Source organism: Arvicola amphibius, chromosome 2 (assembly GCF_903992535.2).
Source record: "Arvicola amphibius chromosome 2, mArvAmp1.2, whole genome shotgun sequence".
NCBI classification, from domain to species: Eukaryota; Metazoa; Chordata; class Mammalia; order Rodentia; family Cricetidae; genus Arvicola; species Arvicola amphibius.
Genome location: NC_052048.2, coordinates 80,970,679 through 80,995,043, shown reverse-complemented (window position 1 = coordinate 80,995,043; position 24,365 = coordinate 80,970,679). Strand labels below are relative to the sequence as shown.

At 39.0% G+C, this 24,365-nt stretch overlaps 1 protein-coding gene across 1 annotated transcript in view; it reads left to right on the top strand.

The window, feature by feature from the left end:
• The window catches only part of Prdm5 (PR/SET domain 5), a 172,068-nt gene that overhangs the window by 4,911 nt on the left and 142,792 nt on the right, over positions 1-24,365 (top strand). The window contains exon 2 of the mRNA XM_038319175.1: positions 7,259-7,342. Within this exon, the coding sequence (XP_038175103.1) occupies positions 7,259-7,342 (84 nt within the window). The remainder of the gene's footprint in view (positions 1-7,258; positions 7,343-24,365) is intronic.

Below are 24,365 nucleotides of genomic sequence, written 5' to 3'. Positions count from 1 at the left end.
GCAACCAGCCAAATATATTGCCATGAGAAGAATATTCTTGCCAAGGGAGCAAGCCAGTCCGAGGTCCTGACACAGGCAGGCTTGATTTGCCTATTGGTTTCCAAGGAGACCAGTAGGCATTCCAGGACTGAGCTAGTGGTAAGTCTTAAAATACCTCAAGGATGTAGGGCTTAACAAAGAGAGGGTACTTGGAGAAGAATCATATTTCCTAGAGCATTTTGTGCAACTGAAGACTGACATTAATCTGAGCATTTTGGAGACCTCCAGAGGTGGGTCATGTTTATCAAGGATTACTCTGACTGCAGCATTGAGCATAGTCTGTTATGGAAAAACAGTGTAAACAGAGACTTCCTAGGATTTTCTTTCTGTAATCCGTGGGCAGTAATGAGGTTCAGACTAAGTGTCAAATTTGAAGGCTGAGGGTACAGGGTATGGTAGAATGTCAAAGAACAAGAATGATCAAGGCAGTTTCCAGGGCTTAGCCAGAAATCCTGAAAGGATTGAATTGTTAGTCAGTAACTGACATAGGGAGTTTGCGTGGATCAAGTTTGAAGAGATGGATGGTTGTGGAGCAGCAGATGCTCAACTTCAGGTTTGTTTTTAAGATGCCTGTTAGATAACTGGGGCATGTCAGGCATCACCATGAAATATATACTCACAATTCCTTCCCCCATCTTTATTTGTCATTTATTTTATATATAAACGTTACAGTTACAATTTTCTCCTTTGGCTCACCAATTATATTTTAAACAGTAAAAATAAACATTTGTGATTAATATTTATAGTTTTGGGTTTTCTTTGTTTTGGGGATAAAACATCATGAACAAAATCGACTTATGGAAGGAATTTATTTTGGCCTACAGTTCCAAAGATAGAGTCCATAATGGTGGCAGGCAACCTGAACAGGAGACTTAGAGACACACCCAGAAAGCAGAGAAAGTGGAATAAGACTCTATATTCTCAAAACCTTCCCCCGTCATGTACTTTCTACAGCAAATCTACACCTTTTATAGGTTCTGCCATCTCCTCAAACAGTGCCACTAGCTGGAGACCATATATTCAAATACCAAGCCTATAGGTGGTATTTTTAATTCAAACTATCATATTCCACTCCCTGGCTGTATAGGCTCATGACCATCTCATGATGCAAAACTCATTTAACTCATTGTCAGATATCATATACTATTAACAGTCTCAACATTGTTCAACAAGCGCAAAGCCTCAAGTTTCTTCTGGAACTCAAAGCATCTTCTTAAGTGTGGATACCTGTTAAATAAAACAAGTTACATATGTCCAACATACAATGGCAGAGAATATAAGTTCCTATTATAAAAAAGAATAATGAGGGTATAATGAGAAAATACTGGACCAAAACAAGACCAAAAGGCAGTAGAACAAACACCAAATCCTGTAGCTCCAAGTCCACTGTCTAAGACTTCAGTTTCAATGTGGTTAGATAGCTCTATCCCCTCCAGCTCTGCTGCCTGCAGTATACATCTCTTTTTGAGCTGATTCCACTCCCAGTGTGTAGCTCTTGATAGATATCTCATGGCTCTATCATTGACAACATGTTATCTCTATGGAAACTCAGGCTTAAACTTCATGCCTTTATGCAATGGCATCTTAGGGCCTCCTGTGTTCTCAGGACCTTCTTGAAGTGGCTTTACCCTTGTTATACATTACCTAGTCTTAGCAGCTCTTTGAAACCACAGAGACAGAATCCCCGACTCCTTACTCTTGCATTTTGTATGTCTCCAAAGCCATTCACCCATACGTAACAATGCCATGTCGAGTTGCCTGTTTGGGGTAGACATTAGCCCTCCCCTTACACCTTCTGTTAGTAGTAGCCATGATATGTTGAAGCAGTTGCTTTCTGGGAGTAAGCAACCTTTTAGTCCTTTTCCTTTCACCAATTAGAGACTCAATTGGATGGGGTTTTGACCTGAGGCCACCTTTCCCTTTGTTCTAATGTAGAGCAAGTCTCTCCTCAATGGTCCTAATCTCTTTTAACAACTACAGCCTCTTTTCCAGCACATGCAGTGGGCACCATAAATCTTCCTAGGGCTATTTTTTCTCTCTAAACTGTATTTGGTATTCTTCTTCTCTACTTGATCTTTTCATTGTAGACTTGAGTAAGCATGACCAGTAATAATCATGTCACTGACTCATTAGCATATTGTCTTGAAATGCCCTCCACCAAAGAAATTAGTCCTTTCAGATTTAACCCTGGGCAAGTTTTCCAGGCATGGGCAGAGAGCATGCATATTCTTTACTAAAATATCAGAGATGGCCTCCAGTCAAGGTGTTTCAGAGGAAACCTCATGAGGCAGGCCACCACTGTATGCATTACTCTAGTACCACCATCGTTCTCTGTTACTAGAGCGTGTCTGTCTCTGATCCCAGTGCTCAACTGTTATTCCAGCTCTAAGTTCCAGAGTATTTTTCCTGTTTCATTTTAATCAATGGACTTTTTGCAGTTTATCTTATTAAACCAGGTATGCAATGCAATATTCCTTTTGAATCTGTGTATGAAAGCTGCTATCCTTATACCTTGAATTGTTTAAATGACTTTCAATGTTTTTTGTTTGTTTTTATATTTAGTGAACATTTTCTCAAGGTCTTATTTGATTGTTTATATTGGTTGGTGATTTGTGTTTTACAGATAACATTCTAAGTTAGCTGCTGGAAATTTTGCCAGCTCTATTGATTTATCTCTAAAGTTCAGAGAGTTTATTAGAGTTTGTCTAGGCTCTGCTGCCACCTTGCCCGGAGTGAATTACTCTTATGTCACCTAGCAAAAGAGTGAATGATTCCGATGTTCACCTAGCATGGGAGTGACTCTGATGTCATTTAACATAGAAGTGAGTGCCTCCAAGTTCACCTAATACAAATGAATTCCTCTGACATCACCTAGCAAGGGAGTATTTCACATTACCTAGCATGGAGGTGACTCTGATTTCATGATACAAGAGTGAGTGCTGAGGTCGCCTAGCATGACAGTGCCTCTGAAGTCACTTGGTGTGGTAATGAATGAGACCATTTGATCTACAGAGGGAGATTTATCTTCAGCTTTCGAAACCGTCTTCCCAATTACTGTCTTTCAACCTACTTTTTAAATATCCTCTGAACTATATAGATTGGAGCTGCCCTTGAACTATTCTCCAGAAATCTTACTCATACCTCTTTGTTTTCCTTTGAGATATGTCTTTAATTTGATTCCTCTTTCTCCCCATGTTTCAATACATTTTCTAAAAATATCCAATTGTGAAATTATGTTTTTTAATTATTAAAAGTTTTCATTAATGGTGATGGGGAGATGGATAAATGGATAAAGTGCTAGAAAAGTGGAATTCAGATCTTCAAGGCCTGCATACAAAAGCTGGGGACTTTGCCATTCACTTGTCATCCAGAGTCCGGGAGACTGGGGATAGGGGTCCATGGAGCAAGCAGGCAGTGGGACTAGACAAATCGGTGAGCTCTGAATTCCCTGAGAGACCTTCACTAAATAAAGTGGAAAACAGTTGAGGAAGACACCCATTGTCAACCTCTTCACAGAATGAAAGGCCATTCACAGAATGGCCTTCACAGACATGCACACACACATATGTGCTCTCACACAAGTATACCCATACACGTGGGAATGTGCATACATACATGCACCCACACTACAAACAAATCCTCATTGAAGTTTTTATTTAAAAAAGTCTTTTGAGTTGCTGTATTTCAATGTCTTTAAGTTTCATTAGAAAATCCATGCATAATCTTTTTATTTATTATAATTAGTTTTCTTATTTGCTGTGCAGGATGCGGGCAGGCCATCAAGCATACAAAGTAGGTCCTCACTCATTTGCTGTATCTCTAGCCCTTAGTATTTCTGCATCTGTGGGTTCCATCTGCAGAAATACTGGTTTGCCTTTCTTTTCTTCAACCCCTGACTTGGGTCTTATTTTTTTCACTTTGATTTCACTGTCTCTAGCAAGTGGACCTTGTTCATTTAGACCATTTTTGTCCGTTCTGCAGGTGGCAGTAAGCTGTTGAGTCCCATCAATCAACTCTTTGGCCTCTGTGGATTTTCCTGCACATCAAGGGCAATGCCTACTGCATGTCTGGCTTTGAAGTTCTTTTCCTAACTCTTTAGTTTTCAGTGACTAGCCCAGGCCTTCTTACTACCTGTTTTCTTGCTTGTTAGCCTCATGCTGGCTCTTTCTGATTTTAGGCCTCACGGTTATATGTTGCTCATAGATATTAATATCAGTTGTTTTGCTGAGAAAATCAAGTATGTAAGGAAGGGGAGCAGAAAAAAATACACTGCTTTCTGCTGTGACATTTCTCTATACTTCTGCCTATATCTATAACTGTCTGTCTGTGTATCTGTGTATCATCTCTGTGTACCTCCACCATCCCTTATTCATAACTCTGTATTGCTCCTTTCACTAGTATTTTATATGATACACTTACAGTGCAGAATGAAGAGTTATGGACATCATAGCATTTCTTTCCCTGATGCCTACCATAGCAACTGTGAATAGTAGTCGTGCCTAGATTCCAGGTGGGGAGAAAGAGATAATAATGGAGCCATTGGATAGACTTTGCAGTTTACTTCAATTCAATTAAGAATTTCTGAGGTAGTCCCACAGGATGTCTTCATTTAGGTCATTAGTTCTCTCACCCAGGTAGATTTTTTTAACCTGGTTACATTAATATTCATAACAAGGCCAAAGTTATAATAGTAAAATGAACTGATTTAGGGGGCGTTTAGACTCTGTCTTACATTCACAAGGAGAGAAGAATGGGCGATCTTTCCATTGAACTCTTTAGAAACACATCTAATATACAGGTGGAGGCATAATTATGTTATAAAAGCATATTTGTGCACAGTACTTTAACAGTGATACATAATCATGTTCTAAAGGAGACTTTAAACTCCTGTGAAAAAAACTATCATTATTTCATATATACATGCTTCAAGTTCAGATTTGTTCTGAAGTTATAGTTTACATCTTCACATATGTGTTTATTTGTGAACTAGATAACACACAGTACTTCAAATATTATTTTAATTTTGACAAAACAGTAATTTCCCAATGTCTTTTGATACCAGCCCGTATTCACTTTACTCCAGTTGTCTCTAATTTTATTTTTAATAACTGCTTATTTGTGAACTAAGATCTTATCAGGGACCACATACTCTTTCTGAATAATTTTTTAGGGTGAAAAGCTTACTTCCCAGCTCCAAAGAGCTGGACTTGGCCCACCACCCACAACACACCTAGTTACAGAGGGGTGATGGGGTAAAGCAGAGAGAGAAGGTTCTTCACATTAGGAAGAGGAACTAATTAGGGGGTGTAAATGACACAAGGCTGTCTCGGCCTGCTGCCATGGGGTTTAGGTTTAAGCTGAGGGGAGGAAACATGCATAATGGTACCATCATAGTGAGGTGTGGTCCTAAAGTTTGTTATTCTCTAGGTCAAATCTGTCCTGCAAGGTCATCCTTTAGACCGTTACCTTGTTTTCTGTTAATCCCTGAGGTGCATCCTCATCCAGTGACAAGTTTCCCTCTTCTTGGAGTTTAAAGTGAGTTGAGACAAAAGTTAAGGACCATAGCGTCCCTCTTTGCTTTCTGCCAAAGAAAGTACAAACACAAAGCCAAGACAGAGAAGCTGGGCTTTCTTTATGGTTTTAGTTATCTTGTAAACCCAAGAGAGAAACAGGACTTTTTAGTAAAAGCAGCTTCTCAGTGTCTGCTTCAATACTACAATGGCTGTATCTATTCTGTCACACACACACATACCTGGATGGACAGGTATGTAAGGTTGGAGGCCATCTTGGGGTACATGAGACCACATCTTAAAACATATGTACACACATGAACAAATATAATTGCCCCTTACTATTACATATGTCTTGATAAGTTTCCACACATTTAGGGACCAAGCCTCACAACTGACACAGCAAGGTCTATCTACACCTCACAGTTGGTACACTCAGAATCTACACCTCACAATCAGTATACTCAGAGTCTACACCTCCCAGTTGGTACACTCACAGTCTATACCTCACAGTTGTACACTCACAGTCTATACCTCATAGTCGATACACTCAGAGTCTACACCTCACAGTTGGTACACTCACAGTCTCTACCTCACAGTTGGTACACTCAGAGTCCACACCTCACAATCAGTACACTCAGAATCCACACCTCATAGTCGATACACTCAGAGTCTAAACCTCACAGTTGATACACTCATATTCCTCACCTCACAGTTGGTACACTCAGAGTCCACACCTCACAGTCGGTACACTCAGAATCTATACCTCACAGTCGGTACACTCAGAGTCCACACCTCAAAGTTGTTACACTTAGAGTCTACACCTCAAAGTTGGTACACTCAGAGTCTACACCTCACAGTTGGTACAATCAGAGTCTACACCTCACAGTCAGTACACTCAGAGCCTGCACCTTACAGTCTACACCTCACAGTGGGTACACTCAGAGTCTATACCTCACAGTCGATACACTTCAGAATCTATGCCACACAGGTGACAGATCAAAACTTCATGTTATCCACTTGATCTTTTTCCTCATGGTTTATAAGGCCTCTACTCATGATTTTCATCAGGGTATCCATCAAAATTCTGTCCTCTACATTCGGTTTCCAGAGACTGGTTTTAACAAAGTGTAGGACTCAGCATTTGTAACAACCGCCCTAGTGATTCTCATGCAGTAGACTTCCAAACACACATTTTGATACTACCTGTTCAAAGTATGACCACCAGGCTGCTGCAAAGATTGACAGGCAAATTTAAATTTTATTTATGAACAGTCTTCCTCTGAGATTGGTAAGCTATTTCTTTCTTGTGCAAAATAGGATGGATTTATGATTTTTATGGAAACCAGGTGATGTTCTGGTTGGTGGGCTTGTCTCTCAAGTCAGGCAACACTCGTGCTTTTCATTTCAACCCCTGCCAAAGGCTGTGAGGAGGATGGATGCGTAGAGTACAGTCTTCAGATGTTGTCAGAATTTGAAAGTGGAGTGGTTTAACCCTTTTATGTTGGCTTCTCTATTGTGTATTGACACTTTTAGACTAAAGCAGATTAAACTATATTTAAAAAACATGGAAACATTTTGTATTAGCTTTGTAGTTTGTTTACATAGTTAATATTTTATAAAGTGAAGATGTGGATGAAAAGGATTCCAGGTGATAAACTGATTTATTTTAGTAGCTGATTGTTACATTGATGATTTTTGCTCTATAGGGTGAAAAATTTGGACCCTTTGCTGGAGAGAAGCGAATGCCTGAAGACTTGGATGAAAATATGGACTACCGACTGATGTGGGAGGTAAGGTATGGTTGTTAAACCTCAGGGATTGTTCCCCTTTGTATGGTACTATAGTATGATACTGAAGTAAGGCCATTGAATCAATATTGGTCTTAGTTGAGTTTTATGTCCTGAAATGTCTTATTGCTTTATTGTTTTAATGATTTATTTTTTAAACTGTGTGTGTGTGTGTGTGTGTGTGTGTGTGTACATGTGAGTACAGGAGGCTGTAGAGTCCAGAAGAGGGCGTTAGATCCTCTGGAGCTGGAGTTACAGGTGGGGATAAACAACCTGACCCTTGGCAGAGCAGCATGGGCTGTGGTATCATCTTGCCAGACCTGGAACGTCTTCATGAAGGTTAACATTAAAAATGTTAGACTGCTGCAATAGTCTTCTACACAATTCTTTTAGAGCTCTGAAATTTAACTATTGTCCCGCAAAATGGTAAAGGACATTTGGATTTCAAAGTGAATATGCACTGAATTTAGAATTGGATTTTTGTAAAGGAAATTGGGCTTTTCTTTAACCTTTATTTCTGATTGCAGTTCTAGTGGTATAGAAGTAACTTTGCATTCTTTGTTTAATGCATACTTCACACTTAAGCTACACTTACCTTTAGATACACATGTAAGAACTAAGATGCTGTAAACTGCCTTTACCATATAAATTTTCTTTTCTGTGGGATTTGCATATGTGAGTGTGCATTATTTATCATGCAGATTTCATATCCTAGTTTCAATTACTTTTTGGCTTGTATTGATTAGAAGAAGGGTCTAAGGATTAGAACTAGGGAATTAGAGGCTTGGAGACAATTGAAAGGGAAATTCGAAGACCTCAGCAGCAAGAATTCTATTAGGTGGGCACGAACTGAAGCTTGTGCAGATGGGTTGAAAGGTAGAGGTTGCAAGTCAAAAAATGTGTTTTTGTTTTGTGTTGGTTTGCTTTTGAGATAGGGTTTCATGCATCTAAGGCTGCCTTGGAAGACATAAAAAGATTTATTTCAAGGTTTAAGTCATGCAGTTGTGAGAATCTGAAATGTGTAGTGCTGTTGTTTGAATGAGAATGACCCCCATTGGATCAGATGTTTGAATACTTGGTTCCAGGTTGGTGCCACTGTTTGGGTAGGTTTAGGAGGTGTGTTCTCCTGAAGGAAGTCTTACTTATAGCGGAATTTAAGCTTTCAAAAGCCATGTACTATTTCTAGTTTTCTCTCTACTTCCAGCTTGTTGTACAAGATGTGAGATCTTAGTGGTTTCTGTTACTAAGTCTGCCATATACTGCCAAGATTCCCTGCCATGATATACTCTTTCCCTCTGGAACTGTAAGCCCCTCCACCCCAAACCCTTCTTTCTGTCAGTTGCCTTGATCATGGTGTTGCATTACAGCAATAGAAAAGTAACTAACACAGAAGGTGAGGCCAACAGGCTGGAAACTCGGATGAAGGCTAATGATATGTCTATGGCTGTGTGCTTTTGCAAACCTGCCATCATTCTCTTAAAGCCATGGTCCAATGAGAGTCCCACATATTATGATGGGTAATCTCTTTGATTTAAAGTGAACTTAATGTACAGAATATCAAGGTTAGTCTTTGGTTCATTCATGTAGTACTGCAACTTAGCTGTTGACATATAAATCCATCATAACATGTTGTCTGCAATCAAAGCATACATATAAGCATCCTACTATTACTGACAGTGTTGGTGATGTTGCAGTTGTGAGAAAAAGAATTCTAAAAGGTTTCTGTAGTACAAGAGTCAGGAGCAGAAACTAGCAGTGGCCTATACTGTAATCCAAGTGGAAAATGTTACTGATGCTGTACTTATTTAGCATACTGTTTTAATTGCTTATTTTTAGGAACCTAAGATGTTTTTACGGCTTCTACCATGTTTCCATAAGCAGTTCATTCTTTTGCCATAAGATTTTCAGAAATTAAATGTTATGTGACAAAGGGGCCCCAGCCCGCCACTCAAGGAAAAGCCTATAAATTCTTAAAAATGGTAATATTTAACAAGTTGCTAATGGCTTTTGCTATTTGTTGTCTGGAAATTTTTGTGGTGAAACCAGTGTTCTATATAACAAGTGCGTTATGAAGCCGATACTGACTGTAATTTTTCTCTGGAAAGGAAATTATGAGAAATAAAGTATAGGGCTTTGTTTCTCCATTATATGTGACGTTTTGGCAGCAGATCATTGACTCCTATAACCTTTGGTGTCTTTACTATTTTGCTTTAACACACTAGCACCCCCAGTGCTGCTTACTTAGTGTTACTCTGCCACTCATGGAACTTGATGTATTTTGATGCTTGTTGATGTTAAGAGTCACATGGTGGCTGATATATCATCTTTACTTTACTTTGTAGTTAATGCTTTGAATGAGGTATAGTTTGGAAGGTGTAAAGGGTAAAGCACTGGTTGCTTCAGGTTATCCCAGGGAAGTTGTACTTAGTCCTCTCCTCATTCTTTCCTTACCTCCTTTTCTCTCCCTTCTCCCTTTGTCATTATTAAATTTATTTGTCAATAGTTTTATACTGTATATAATATATTCTGGTCACACTTATCTGTTAGCTCTCTTATTCCCTTTCAACTCCATTCTCCCTTCTCCCTCTCTCCAAGTTCCCATCCTACTTCCTAATCTTTTTGAGTATAACCATGGCTGCCCGAGTAGGAATGGGTCTTGGCGTTATCCACAGGTGTATGAATAGCTCACCACGGGTCATGTCACTGAGACACTGACTTCTCTCGCCCAGCAGTCCTCACCTACTATTAGCTCTCCTAGATGGGCCTGGGCCCTTGAGCCCCTCCTCCACTTATGACTGGATACTGATGGACTGTCTTGTGTAATCTCTGTGCAGGCAACAATAGCTGCTGTGAATTTGTGACTGACACAGCCTTGCCATGCCCTTAAGACAGAGCTTCATTGCCCACTTCCCATTGACTATATTCTTTCTACCCCTTCTTTTACAATGTGCCTTAAAAACTGATTTGGGTGTCTCATTTAAGGCCAAGAATTCTCCAGTCACTTGTTTTTAGCCCTGCCTTGATCAATCATAAATATCTGCATAACTGCTGTTCACTGGAAATACTAGCGTCTTTGATTAAGACAAAGCAGTGCTAGTGTGGGGCATAAACATGAATATCTAGAAAGGATCTTGACAACATGTCCATTTAGTTTACTAAAGTAGTAATTTCATCTCTAGGGCCTGTGATCCCAAATATTAGTCTTTGACCAGATCCACAGTACTGGACATGAATTCCTTCCAGTGAAGCAGACCGCTGATTCAATCAACAACCAACTGGTTATCTCCATAGCAGTGTACCACTATTACACCAGGAAGCACAGTTTGCTGGGAAAGTGGATATTACATCATGCTATGTCCAAAGCTGAGAAAGACCATTGCTGACTTTCCTCCTTGAGATGCCAGCATAGCAACTGCTGGCACTATGAAAGCTAACCAGCAGGGAGGAAGCTTCCAGTATAGTTCCAGCATCGTTTTACTGTTTTGTAACCAAGATGCATGTGTTTTCATCAGAAGGCTCTTACTGATCAGTTCTGATGGTCAGCTTAGAGGAATGGTACTAGCTTCTCTTACTTTGGGATACCATGAGATTTTCTGGCCAATAATTCCTATGGAGATATCCCACACCCGACACTGGGATTAATAACACATGGCTTCTGAGATTGGCTTTATGTACTTACTTATGCATGGTGCTTCTGTTGAGGCTACTGCCTTTCCCCTTCCCTCCAATTTCCTTCTCTCCCCCTTTCCCTTCATCTCCCCTTCTCTACCTTCTCTCCTCCCCTCCCCTTCTCTCTTTTTCTTGTCCTCATCTGGTATTCATTTGGATTGCCAGCTAGTTCCTACTTTTCCAGTTGTGTTGTTGGCTGGAGGAGGAATTTTTGTCAGTGATAGATCTTCTGAGGGAACATTAAAAAACAAAAACATGCAAACAACCAAAGAGAAACATAAGCAGAGAACACCTTTTGAACCTCATAGCTTCCCTGCTCTCCCTAGTGTAATCCTCTCCATGTTTATGGTGCATGAGCTGCATCAGAACCTGGAGTTACACTTGACAGAGACTTTTACTCCTTAAGGGTTGACGATGCCAGCATCCAGACAGAACAGAGTCTCTTCTGGAATCCTTGATTATTCTCAAAGGGAGATAAAAGAATAATTTTCCCATCAGGTGAAATCAACCAGTCAACCAGTTATTGAAAATATGTCTAATATTTATGCTGTTCCTGGTAACCACCATGCTGCTCCTGGACCATCCATCCTACTTATTTTGTAGTTATGACATATGAACCAGGTGCTGATGAGAATATCTAGAAATAATACCCTAACAAGACACCATGAGACACAGTTCTTTCTCAATTTATATTTTATTGTGCTTATGGTGTTGATGATGCTCATGGACAAGAAAGATGCCCCGGTGGTAATTTTATATCAAAGCATTGGAGGCATTACTCATTTTGCCTACTGACACATATCAGTTTCTAGCAGCATGCACAGTAAGTACGTAAACAGATTTTGTGAGCCATGGGGAATGCTGGCATTGCTGGAAGCTCTTCTTCCCTCTTGGGATACAACTTGAGATTTAAGATGTCCACTGCTTCTGAGCATTTCCTTGAATTTCAGACTTTTGCTGTATTGGCTACCAGGATTTGAACTTCTTTCTGTCATTAATGCTTATTGAAGGCTTCTGATTTTTGCATTTATTTTAAGTAAAGTGTATCCCCACAAGAATGTTGCTTTCCTTGGGCTTTAGGCCAGCTGTCAGACCTGGGGTTATAGCCAGTGCTTGACCACAGATGTTTCCCTTGAACAGTTTGGTGGTATGTGCCCAGTTGTCTGCATTGTAGCCTTTCCTGCACTTAATTAGGGGTTCTTTTGCCAGGTGGTTTAGAGTTATGACTACATTTCCTTTCATTTTATTTTCTTAGACTCATCCTTAAGACTAAAACACATCATGTGCTATTGCCAAAGCTCTTGGTAGTGCTTTTTAAAATCTCCACCATTCATTTCTATGATACATTTTTAGATACTTCATACCACAGTTCAGTCTCTCTCTCTAGCACATACCTTGACACAGTTTGCGTATTTCACTTCCTCTTGCCCTTGAGCATTATGCAGATGTTCTGAAGCAGGCATTGTAGCATCCACCATGTTTGTCTTTCCAATAGCTCAGATATGCTGGCTTTGGGGTTTCCCTCCCTTTCCAAAAGACATCTGGCGGTACATGCAGGAGTTTGGTGTCAAAATGCTTCTGCTGAGTCCTTAAAGCTTTATATCTTGCTTGGGCGTTTCCAGCACTACTTACTCTTGAGGTTTGCATCTGTGCTGAGATCACACAGGGCTCTGTGTGTCCCTCTCCTCTCTGTGCTCCACTCACACTGTGCTCATGTTTGCCCCCAGCCTTCCGAACCACTTACCATACAGTCGAGTGTCTAGTGGTGATTCCTTATGCACAGAACAGGGGTAATCTTGGTCCGTAACCTCATGTGGGCCCTCTAGGGAAGGAATACTTTCATTGTGTACCCAATCCACAGCTCATGTCCAGATTTACCAGAATCAGGTGAGAAAGAAAGAGTCAAGTGAGATATGCACATTCTGAGTGTTATTTTATAGGGAAAAAAAATCTCTTTTACTTAGATTCAGATTAATTTTTTGTTATTATATCATCATACTTAATAAATGTGTCAATTCACGAAACATTAGAAACAAAGCAAATAGACCTTAAACATCTGTAGTGAGGAGCTGCAGGCGGCCTGCTTTTCATCCCGCCTGGCTCCTGCATGGTTAGCTTTACATGCAAAATAATTACACGGAAACTGTATTCTTTTAAACACTGCCTGACCCATTAGTTTCAGCCTCTTACTCACATCTTGACTAACCCATATCTAATAATCTGTGTAACACCACGGATAGTGTCTTACCGGGAAAGATTCAGCATGTCTGACCTGGCGGCTGGCTTCATCGCATCTGTCACCCCGAGGAGAGGCACAGCAGTCTGGCTCAGAGAGAAGAGGCATGGCGATTTATTAACTTCCCTTCCCAGCATTCTGTTCTGTCTACTCCGCCCACCTAAGGGCTGGCCAATCAAATGAGCAAGGCAGTTTTTTATTAGTCAATGAAATCAACTCAAGCAGAAGACTCTCCCACATCAAACATCAATTTTGAAAAAGTACCACTCTTATAAAGAATCAGTCCAGCTATAAAACAGTTATGTACAAAGTGCTATGAAGCAATCTGCTTTACCTGTGGGTGACTGAGTAGCCAGAGGAGGAGAAATCCTGCCCCCTGCCTGCTGGCTGAGAGGTGAGTAATAGTGAGAAGAGAGGAAGAAAATTTCATCACCATGTTGGGAAGAAGGGGATGTAAAGGTCCCATGATCACGAGTTCATCCTCCTTTTACTGATATGAACTTTAGACTTAGACAGAGGAAGAATAGGGGCAGGCGCAAGAAGTATCCATAGTTGACAGTCTTGGTCATGGTGTACTTTTGCCCACCATTGTCTCAGCTCAGGTCATTGCAAGATGGTCCCTTAAATTGTTAAGCTGTCAATCATGTCATCCCTGAGAGTACCCATCTGTTTCTATGTTCTGTTCCAGCATGTAGTCTGCCAAATTAGAGGGCTGTTATCACCTTGGGGTGGTCTGTTCCTGGCATCAAAGATGACTATGGGTTTAAGACACTTCAGCCTAAAATGCAAAAGAGACAGGTTAGGTAGACAGGCACTCTAGTGCTTTTCCTGGCATGAAGGAATAGAGGACAGTGCCAACAACAGGAGACAGAAGTGAAGAGTTCTCACTGTTACCCATGGGTCACTGGTTTTTTGTTCTGTTTTTAGAAAATTCAGCCTTCCAGTAAGGACTCTTAAAATTTGACATTCTCTTATTTTTTCAAATCCATTGCCTGAAGGAGCATGGAGGAAAACCTTTCTATTCTTAAGCCTAAGGTCATTGGAATTGCCAGAGTCATTAATAATTACCATATCTACCACCCATATATTATAAAATGCAGCATGTTAAACTGCTTTAATTTTACTTATTTTAGTCTGCAGAAAAGAGTATTATTTTATTATTATTATTGAGTAAATAATGTTTTCAAAATATTCTTGTTCAAATATTTGAGGTTTTTGTACAGATTGCTGACTTGCTATAGTTATCGCATTGATTTGGAATAATAGTGCTCACCTGGTGATGTGAGCCCCATTTTATAACTGATGGGCTTCCTATTTTAACAGTACAGATTGCTTTTGGAACTTCATTCTCAGCCTCTAGTTAGCACCACTCACAATGAGGGTGGTCCCTACTTGGTCTTTTCTCTTTCTCATTGATTCTGCTCTATGAGGAGCACAGAGGAGCCAGATGAAGAGGAAAATTTCTACACTATCAATGAGCAGGTAATAACTTTGAAGTATGCGGCTCCAGAAAAGTTTACTTAGAGCATGTGACTGAGCCCTGGCTCAGAGGGCAAATGCAGTACTATTTCTTACATCTTGATCTTAGAACCATCTGTGGCAAGGAATAAACCTGCAGAGTGAATTCTGAGTGTGTTCCCTAACCATCTTCCCAGAGACTCAGTCACAGGCTATAACTTGATGGAGGGCAGCAAGAGAAGGGAGGATGCTCTGTTATTGTGTCCTTATTCTTCAGGAACTACACTCGGAAAGCCAGATCCTTGACAACACTTCAGAAAAGAATTTCAAGACAGAGGGAAGCATCAGAGCATTCATTAAGATAAGGGAGAGAACATACTTTAGAGCGAAGCATGGGCATTCAGACAAAGGACATTCTTAGATGCCTCCGTAGTGGCTGTGTGGCTTTTAAAGTTATCATGTTCAAAGGATAAGATTTGCAACAAGACTTCAAGATTAATTCAGCAAGTTTTAAAATTAAGTAAAAACAAAGCAAAACAAACAAGCAAAAAGAAAAAAAAACCCAAACAAAACAACAAAAAACAAGTGGCATACTCACCCAGAAGAACAGTGAGTAAGATCATTCTTAAAGAATGTCTTGTTATGCATGAAATGGTTTGGTGGTTTTAGGAGATACTTTCATTGACTTTAGGGATGAGCAAGCATGCCAATACTGTTAAATGCAAAGCCACGAACATTCTGGCTCTGTGTAAGCAAGCATAGTTAGTTGATTTGAATGTCTCTGACATGTGTTTTGGAAGATGAACGCTACTTCTTATTATCATCTCTGTTAAAATTTTAGACTCATTGACTATCCCATCCTTCCCACATCCCCTTAATAGAGATGAGAAAACATCCTAATCATAAGTGGTACTATTGCCTGGTCCTGGTCCTGCAATGCAGGGAAAAAGAGGGGACAAACTCATTTCTCACTTCTTGACAGTGGACATAATGTACCCACTTGTCTCAGGTCCTTGCTGCTTGGACTTCCCTACCATGATGGTCTGGAACCTTGAACTGAGAGCCAAAACAGCTCTTCCTGTTGTAAGTTCTTCTGTAAGTTGCTTTTGGCAGGGCATTTGAACACAGCAACAAGGCTAACAGCCATACAGTGATGTACTTAATTAGAGAGGGCACTTGGACAGAGAAGGAATGATGGGATGGACTCTGTTTCCAATCCCAAAGAGATGACATATTCTATTGTCTAGCTATGATGTTTACTCTTAGGTCTTTGCATAGTAGATCTAAAATATAAATATCCTTGAATAAACATTTATTTCATATTTAGTATTTAAGACCTCAAATAAATATATAATCTGTGCTTGTTATTTGAGCATTTTTAGAAAATATGTGATTTATCAGTTAAGAACACAACTTGATTGCCTTATTGCTTGCTCATGTTGTAGACATATTTCCTTGCTCATGAAGAGAGGATTTTACTGAAATTCAGTCTGTAAAGATGCCGCCTGGTTGGATATTGAAGTAGACATTTTATTTGTATCTTCTTTTCATTGACCGTGTCTGCTGGTTACAGCTGCTCTGCTGTTGGGAATTTGACTCAGTACCAGTTTCCCAATGTGTTTTAGGTTTTGGTAAAAAATGTTTTCAACTGTTTGAAATCTTTTATTTTTTTATTGTTTATAGAAATCCTTTTAGGTGTTTGGAACAAAGGAGGTTCCGTATGAAATGTTTTCCTTTTGCAGATGGTAACATTTTTAGGTTCCAAATGGAACCACTTAGTGGACACATTAATGGAAAAATACCACCTATGAAGCCTTCAGAATGCTAGAGCTGGTGACACAAATGTTGTAGTGTAGGACAGCCCCCCTGACACTGGTTTCTCAGCTAGAGACACAGGCCAGCAAATATAGGTGCCTTCTGTACAGTTTGTGTCAGCTGAGACTGTACTTTGTCTACTTTTCCCACATTGGGTCCTAAGTATATCCTTTTTCTGGCCATCAAGCTAATCCTTACATAGGATCAGAAGAGTATTGAAGTGGCTGCACTGTATGATTGAAACAAATAAGTAAGCAGGTTTCTTTGTTTGGGGAGTACTGTCTGTGATCATTGTGATCTGATCCTGACTGAAAACACAGCAGGCGTTTTATCTGACAGAAGCAGTTGTTTACTGTTACAAACAACTTCAACTTGTTAAATAACAGAGAAGATCATGATGCCAAGACAAAACAAAACAAAATAAAACAGAAACACAAAAAAACAAAACAAAACAAAACCCTCAAAAACTCAGTTGTTGAGGCTACCATAGGGATGAGACTGTCAATCAGCTCAGGGATGATAGTCAATTTCTACCAATCTCATTTTCCCGTAGTCTCACTGCTGGCAGCTGCCATGGAGGATTTTATCTTCATGTTAATATACTACATGACATGCTTATCTGAGCAGTTTCCTAAGCACACTAAGGCATTATGGTAAAAACTTAGTTAACTCCATATGAAATGGTTTAGACAAAGCATTTCAGATCTGACAGATGAATGTATGCATTTATGAAAATAAGCACTTTAGAACTATAGTAAAATTGAGGGATTGGTGTCAGTTTTACTGTTTACTGCATAAGTAAAAACAAAAGAGCTTAATAAAATTAGTAGCTATTAGATTTTCTAAATGGTTTTAGATTTCCAGTTATATATTATAAAAGAGCATGGACTTTAAGAAAGTATGGTGGTAGGAGGATATATTCATTAGCTTTGTTCTTGTGTTAGTTACTCTTTTTTTTGAATTAGTTACTTTTCTATTGCTGTGATAAAACACCATGACCAAAGTACCTTGTAGAAGGAAAGGTATATTTGAGCTTACAGTTTAAGTTCCATCATGCAGTAAAGCGTGGCAGCAGGTGGACCTAGGGGCTGAAACAGCAAGTGGAGATGTTACATCTTACACTTTAAGCACAAAGGACTGAGCAGACATGAAATGGCAGGAGTCTTTGCACTCTTAAAGCCTTGCCCTAAGCATCCCTGAAAAGCAGCATCAACTGGGGACCAAGCAATCAAAATGCCTGCCACTATGGGGACTATCTTATTTAAATCACCACATCTTCTCCTTGCCCCCCATTGTATCATGGCCACATCATAATGCACAATGCATGTAGTCCAACTTTTCAAGTCCTTATCGTTTTTCAGTCTCAACACTGTTTAAAGGTTCAGAGTCTCCGTGAGACTCAAGACAATCACTTAATTGTAATCTCTTCTAAAATATAAAACGAGATTACATACATCCAACTTATAATGGTATTGAATATACATTGCCATTACTGATAGATGATGCACTGAAATTGGATTTCTTAGTTGAATATTTTTCATTGATAGCATGGGTCATAATGAACCTTGGTATATTAAAATTGAGAGTTATATGTATGTATGTATATATATATATATGTTTTCTATAACACACAATATGTATATGTCCTTTTTCCACTTTACCCTGAATCAATACGCCACATTTTTTTTTAAAATAAATTTCTCTAAACTTACACTTTATAACTTGAGTTTGTGCCCTGATTTTCCTTCATGACAGACTGGGAATGGGATGTTTAAGTCAACTAAACCTTTTCCTTCTCCAGGTTGCTTTTGATCATGGGGCTTATTATAGTAATGGAAACCTAGTTAGGACAATAATCTCACATCATGTCTGACCAGGAAGAAGAAAGAGCAGGCTGGTACGAGGAGACAATAGTACCTTTAAAGGCTGACCATTAGTGCCTACTTCTGCTAGCAAGGCCCCTCTTAGAACTTCTGTAACCTCTCTAAACAGCTCTGACAAACAGGTACAAGCATTCAAATTTTGAGCTTTTGGAAACACTTTAGTTTCAAACCATAACACACACCATTGTGAAGGCTCATCATAGGCAAAAGACTAAAACACTTTTTTGATCTTTTAAAGAGATACTGACTTTGAGACATCCATTGGTAGAGCACGGCTTCGACTCATGTGATCATTGGTGGAACATAAGCAAGAAAGGTTGGCATATTGTGTGACAGCTGACATTGAGTTCCTTGTTCCAGAACTTGCTGGGAAGTGGACTGGGCTGAGCAGGGACCAGTGTAGGGCTGTGTGTATAAGGGTTGGGAGGTAGGTGGGATGCTGGAAAGACTCTCGAATTTACATTTTGTGGCTTGTGGAGTTCTTTTTGACCCTACTTCCCAAGCTGATGGGTGTGTGAATTCATTAGGAAGAGATAGGACTGGATTCTGCTCTCTCATATCCTGCAGTGGGTTGATGTATGCTGTTCTTTGCTTACATCTACAAAACTAATTCTAGAGAGCTGCCAAGGCTTTTGTTTATGATAACATTTTAAACAAGTTTCATGGTAACCATGACTTTGTACAACATGTTTAAGTCCTCTGTGAGATTCTGCATGTATTCATTGGGGTAAGAATAGGGGCAAATTTGCATGTTGCTGCTGGGCTGCTCAAGGCTTCCTTCGGGTTCACTATGGTACCCTTTAACTTAACACTTTATTTCAACTATTATCTTCTTTTTCTTCCCTTTTCTCTTCCTCATCTCTTTTTCTGACCAAAAAAATCACTCTATCCTGGACTAATACATGTGCACGTGTGTGCACACACAGACACACAGTTACACAAAAGTGTATACACGTGTACATATACATGCACCTACACATGCATAAACATGAGTGCACACACATACACATGCTTACATACATTTACTCATACATGTAAAAACACACACAGCACATGTGTATACACATGCATATATATACTCATACACATACTCATAAACATATACACCTGCAAACACTTGTCCACAAGCACATATTATACACATATACATGCATGCACTTATATGCACATACTCTCACACACATATACAACAAACACATGCCACATACACAGATGTACACACATGGATACATATGTATACACCTACATTCAGATACACACCTATAGGAATGTACATGTACTACATAGGCACACACATACATATGTACATACGCATACACAGATACAGTACACTACACATACTGCTTCAACGTAATTTAAAATTTTTATTAATATCCCATTTCATGTAAATGAGCTAAATTTGGGGCTCCAAGGAAAGGAGAAAAGCGTCCTTGTAATTTGGTACTTTAGACTGTAGAAATCAATAATACTTTAACACATTTTGCAAAACAAGTGTGATTTTAATTATAAGATTTCAGACTATATAACTTGCTATAGAAACCATGCTATGACAAATGTTTTGTTAATAAATTTAGAATTAATTTTATATTCATACATTATTTCTTTGAATTTAATTTCATTACTACTTTCTTGATATTAATGCCAGTAAATATATTTTATTTGGATAGATGTACTTTTGAAATTGAAACACCTTTTTTTTCAGGGTTAAGTCAATTTTTCTAAAATAATCTAGATTTATCTATTTTTATAAGCAATTGATAGCTAATCATTTCATGGTAGCTGATTTAATTATTGGAAAATGATAAGTGGCTTTTGAACAACTTGTTTTTCTCATGTATGTATGTATTTATGAGGTATGTATGTAAGTGTTATGTTCAAGCTCAGCATATTGGGCATGGTAGGTAAGCATTCTTTTTACCACTACACTACATAGTTAGTCACAAAATTTTTAATTATGAATTTTGTAAAATCTAAAGATACAGCATTTCTTACAAAAACTAGTGTATTTATTGGTATTAGCTTTACATATTAAATATATGTGTATTTAAAAACTGTAAAATGTAGAATCTCATTAATTTTATATAAACTGTATGTTGAAATATTTTTGTAGATATTTTGGTGTGGGTATATTGAAGTGGCTCATGTGGCTCATCTTTCGCGTCTGTTGGACAGCATGAACAGGGTGTAGAAAACAGCTTGTCTAGTTCTTGAGAACTGGCTCATGGCAGAGGTGGAGAGAAGTGTCACTCATTGGTGGAGAAAGTGGACATTAATTAGTTTATTTCTATATATCTTACCTTTAAAATTGTTATATATTATAGCACCTTATCTTAGCTTTCAGATTGGAGAGGTACTTTCCTGTGTATAGTGCTTATTTGGCATGCACAGACCAGCAGGTTTGGTCCCCTGCACAGCATACAACGGGGCAGAATGGAGCACAGCTGGAATCCTAGTTCCAGCACTTGAGAGATGGAGACAGAGGATAGGAAGGTTAAGGTCGCCATTAGTTAAGTAGTGAGTTTGAGACCATCCCCAGCTTTCTTGTGATCCTATCTTAAAAAAAAAAAGGGAAGGATAAGAAAAGCTTTGGTTTGTGTGTTTTAATTGTTACATTATTGTTCAGAGCATTTTAGATTTACATAGAAATTGAACAGTAATTAAGATTCCCATGTTCTCTTTCCTTCTCTCCAATTCTTTTATTATAAACATCTTTCCTTAGTTTTGAACTTTTGTTTTAATTGATGAGATCATATGGATCCATTATATTACAGTCTGTTGTTTACATTGGAGTTTATTCTGTGCTTTCATTCTTTAAGTATGTAGACTAGATCCCCAACTCCCCAAATCCTCTGTGTGTTGTCTGTTCCTGCTCCTATGCTCTGTTTTAGTTGCTGACAGCCACCATTCCTTTGTTTGTTTGTTTGTTTTTGTTTTTGAAACAGGGTTTCTCTGTAGCTTTGGAGCCTATCCTAGAACCAGCTCTTGTAGACCAGGTTGGTCTCCAACTCACAGAGATCCACCTGCCTCTGCCTCCCGAGTGCTGGGGTTAAAGGCATGCACCATCACTGCCTAGCCAATCCATTTTAAAAATCTAGAATGCCATATATTTGGAATCATGTAATATATAGCCATTTCAGATGATAAACTTCCCTTAAAATTTGTATATTTAAACTTCTTCAATTTTAAAGCTTTTAAGCTCATTTAATTTTATTACTGAATATTAGTTTTTATATTCCACAGTATGTTTAGTCACTGATTGATTATCTTGATTGGATATTATGAACACAATTGCTGTTGACACTTATGGGCAGGATTTTGTGTAGACACTCATGTTCAGCTAATTTGGATAATTGCCAAGTAGCATGACTGTCATGCAATGATAGCTTTTACAGTTTGTTTAGAATCTGCTAAAATACCTTACAGACCCTGTGCCATTTGGGTCCATCCAGCAGAGAATGAACATTTCTGTCACTCCATTTCCCTCTCAGCATCTGTTGGTTGGAAGTATGGCATCTCTCCCTGTTTTAATTTACAGTCTCCGAATGCTGTATGATGCTGAACATTCTTCTTGTCGTTGCTTACCATCTGCATGTTGCTCATGTTACTGGTTGTGCTGTCTTACTCTCTTTTGCCCATTTAAACTATCGGATTGTTTTCTGTAGGCTTTGGATACCTGTAGTCATTTTCTATCAATCTGTGGATGGTCTTTTCATTTTCTTTGTAATATTTCTCATGGAATGCTTGTTTTAATTTTAATGAAATCTTAGTTATCAAATGTTTTTCATATGGATCACTGCTTTTGGTTTTGTATCTTTACAATCAATATCAAACACAAGGATACTTAGGATTTTCTCTATTAATTTCTCAGAATTCGTCTTAGGCTTATGTTGTGTGAAAACATGATGACCAAAAGCAGTTAGGGGGGAAAGGGCTTACTTACACGTTTGCAGCTTGGCTTACACGTCTACATCTTAGTCCATTACTGAAGGAAATCAGGACAGGATCCTAGAGGCGGGGCTGATGTAGACGCCTTGGAGGGATGCTGCTTACTGACTTGCTTCCCCTGGCTTACTCAGCCTGCTTTCTTATAGAACTCAGGTCCACAAACTCAGAGGGGCCACCACCCACAATGGAATGGGCCCTCCTGCACTGAATCTCTAATTAAGAAAATGCTCTACAGGATTGCTTATGACCTGATCTTATGGAAGCATTTTCTCTATCAAGGTTCCCTCTTGTCAGATGACTTTAGTTTGTGTCAAGTTGACATAAAACTAAACAGCAGAGTTTTATAGTTTAGATTTTAAAAGTTAAGGACCTATAGAGCGATTCATATTGCAAAGATAGTTTTGTGAGAGGTATAGGTAAATCTGTGTGTAGACATGTTTTTAAAATACCAGCGTTGAGTTCTTCTGGCTCTACTCTATAGGGAAGCTGTCCTCTTACCATTGAATCACTCTCGCTCATTTGCCAGTACACTTTCCGTCATCACCATCATTATTTTTATTATTATGAAAACCCTCTCCGATTGCCTTTTAATCTAGCTCTTTCAGCATTTGAGGTTTCCCACCAAGGTCTTTGATCCATTTGAAGGTGACTGTGCAGGGTCATAGATACAGGTCTCATTTCATTCTACATGTGTACATCCAGTTTTCCCAGCATCATTTGTTAGTGATGCTGTGTTTCCTCCACTATGTGTTTTCAGTATCTTTGTAAAATATCAGGTGGTTTTAATTACATCTGTCAACTGGATCTTCTATTCTGTTCTTTAGTTACCAGTCCAAGGCTCCCTGGTGGTCTTAGGACCTAGGGGAGAACAGAGGCTAGGGTGTCAAACAGCTGTGAGTAAGCACTAGCAAAGAACCCCTTGAAAGTCTGCTTCAGGCCAGCTTGTTTATTCGGGTAACAGGCTACTGTATATATTGCTTGAAAACAAAGGAACAAACAAAATACAACTAATTTGTGCACTCAGGTCAGATTGAGGGGAGGCAGACATTTCAGTTCACATACCAAAGAATACTGCTCTGGGGAAAGTGCAGGGGAGGGAGCAGAGATGTAACAGCAGCAGAGGAGGTATGTCCCTTGTTTATTAGCTAACAGGCTATCTGCAAAATAGCTTGTGTTGGCATAAACTTGCCTGCATGGATGAAAAGCCTTACTGATTTTTAAAATGACCTCTTGTCCCTATGAAATGGATCTAGGTTTTCAACCAGAGTGAGGAACCCTGGCTCCTACCATAAACCTCCAAAAGATTTTGGGGTGCAGGCAACTGTCAATTTGTTTGATTCTGTAATTCCACACTGTTCCATTGTTCTACGTTTATATTTAAGCCAGTACCATGCTGTTTTTGTTACTTTAGCTGTGCAGTATAGCTTGAAATCTGCATGTGATTTCTCCAGCTTTATTCTTTTTATTCCAGATTTTTTGTGTCTATCTGGCATCTTTTGTGATTTCATATGGGATTCAGCCTTGAGCTTTCTCTCTCTCTTCCTCCTCCTCCTCTTCCTCCTCCTCTTCTCTCTCTCTCTCTCTCTCTCTCTCTCTCTCTCTGTGTCTCTCTCTTTCTGAAAAGAATGTCATCAAGGTTTTATTTGGGGCTGCATTGAATCTGTAGTATCTGTAGTTTGCTTTTGGTTATGATAGTCTTTTTAAAACAATCTATTCAACTAATTCTTGAGCTCAGGGGGTCTTTCTATGTCTACTGATTTCCTCATTTTCTTTTCTTCTCGGAGAATTAAAAATTTCACTGTAAAAGACTTTCATCTCCTTGATTCGATCTATTGCTAAGTGATTTGGTTTGCTTGTTTATTTGTGTTTTGAGGCTATTGTGAATGGGAGTGTTTATATGATTTGTTTCTCAGCATGCTTGCTTTTGTTTAGAAAATAGCTACTGGTTTTTGTAAAGTGATTTTGTATCTTGCCATTTTGCAAAAAGTGTTAATCATTTCTAGATGTTTTCTTCTGGAAT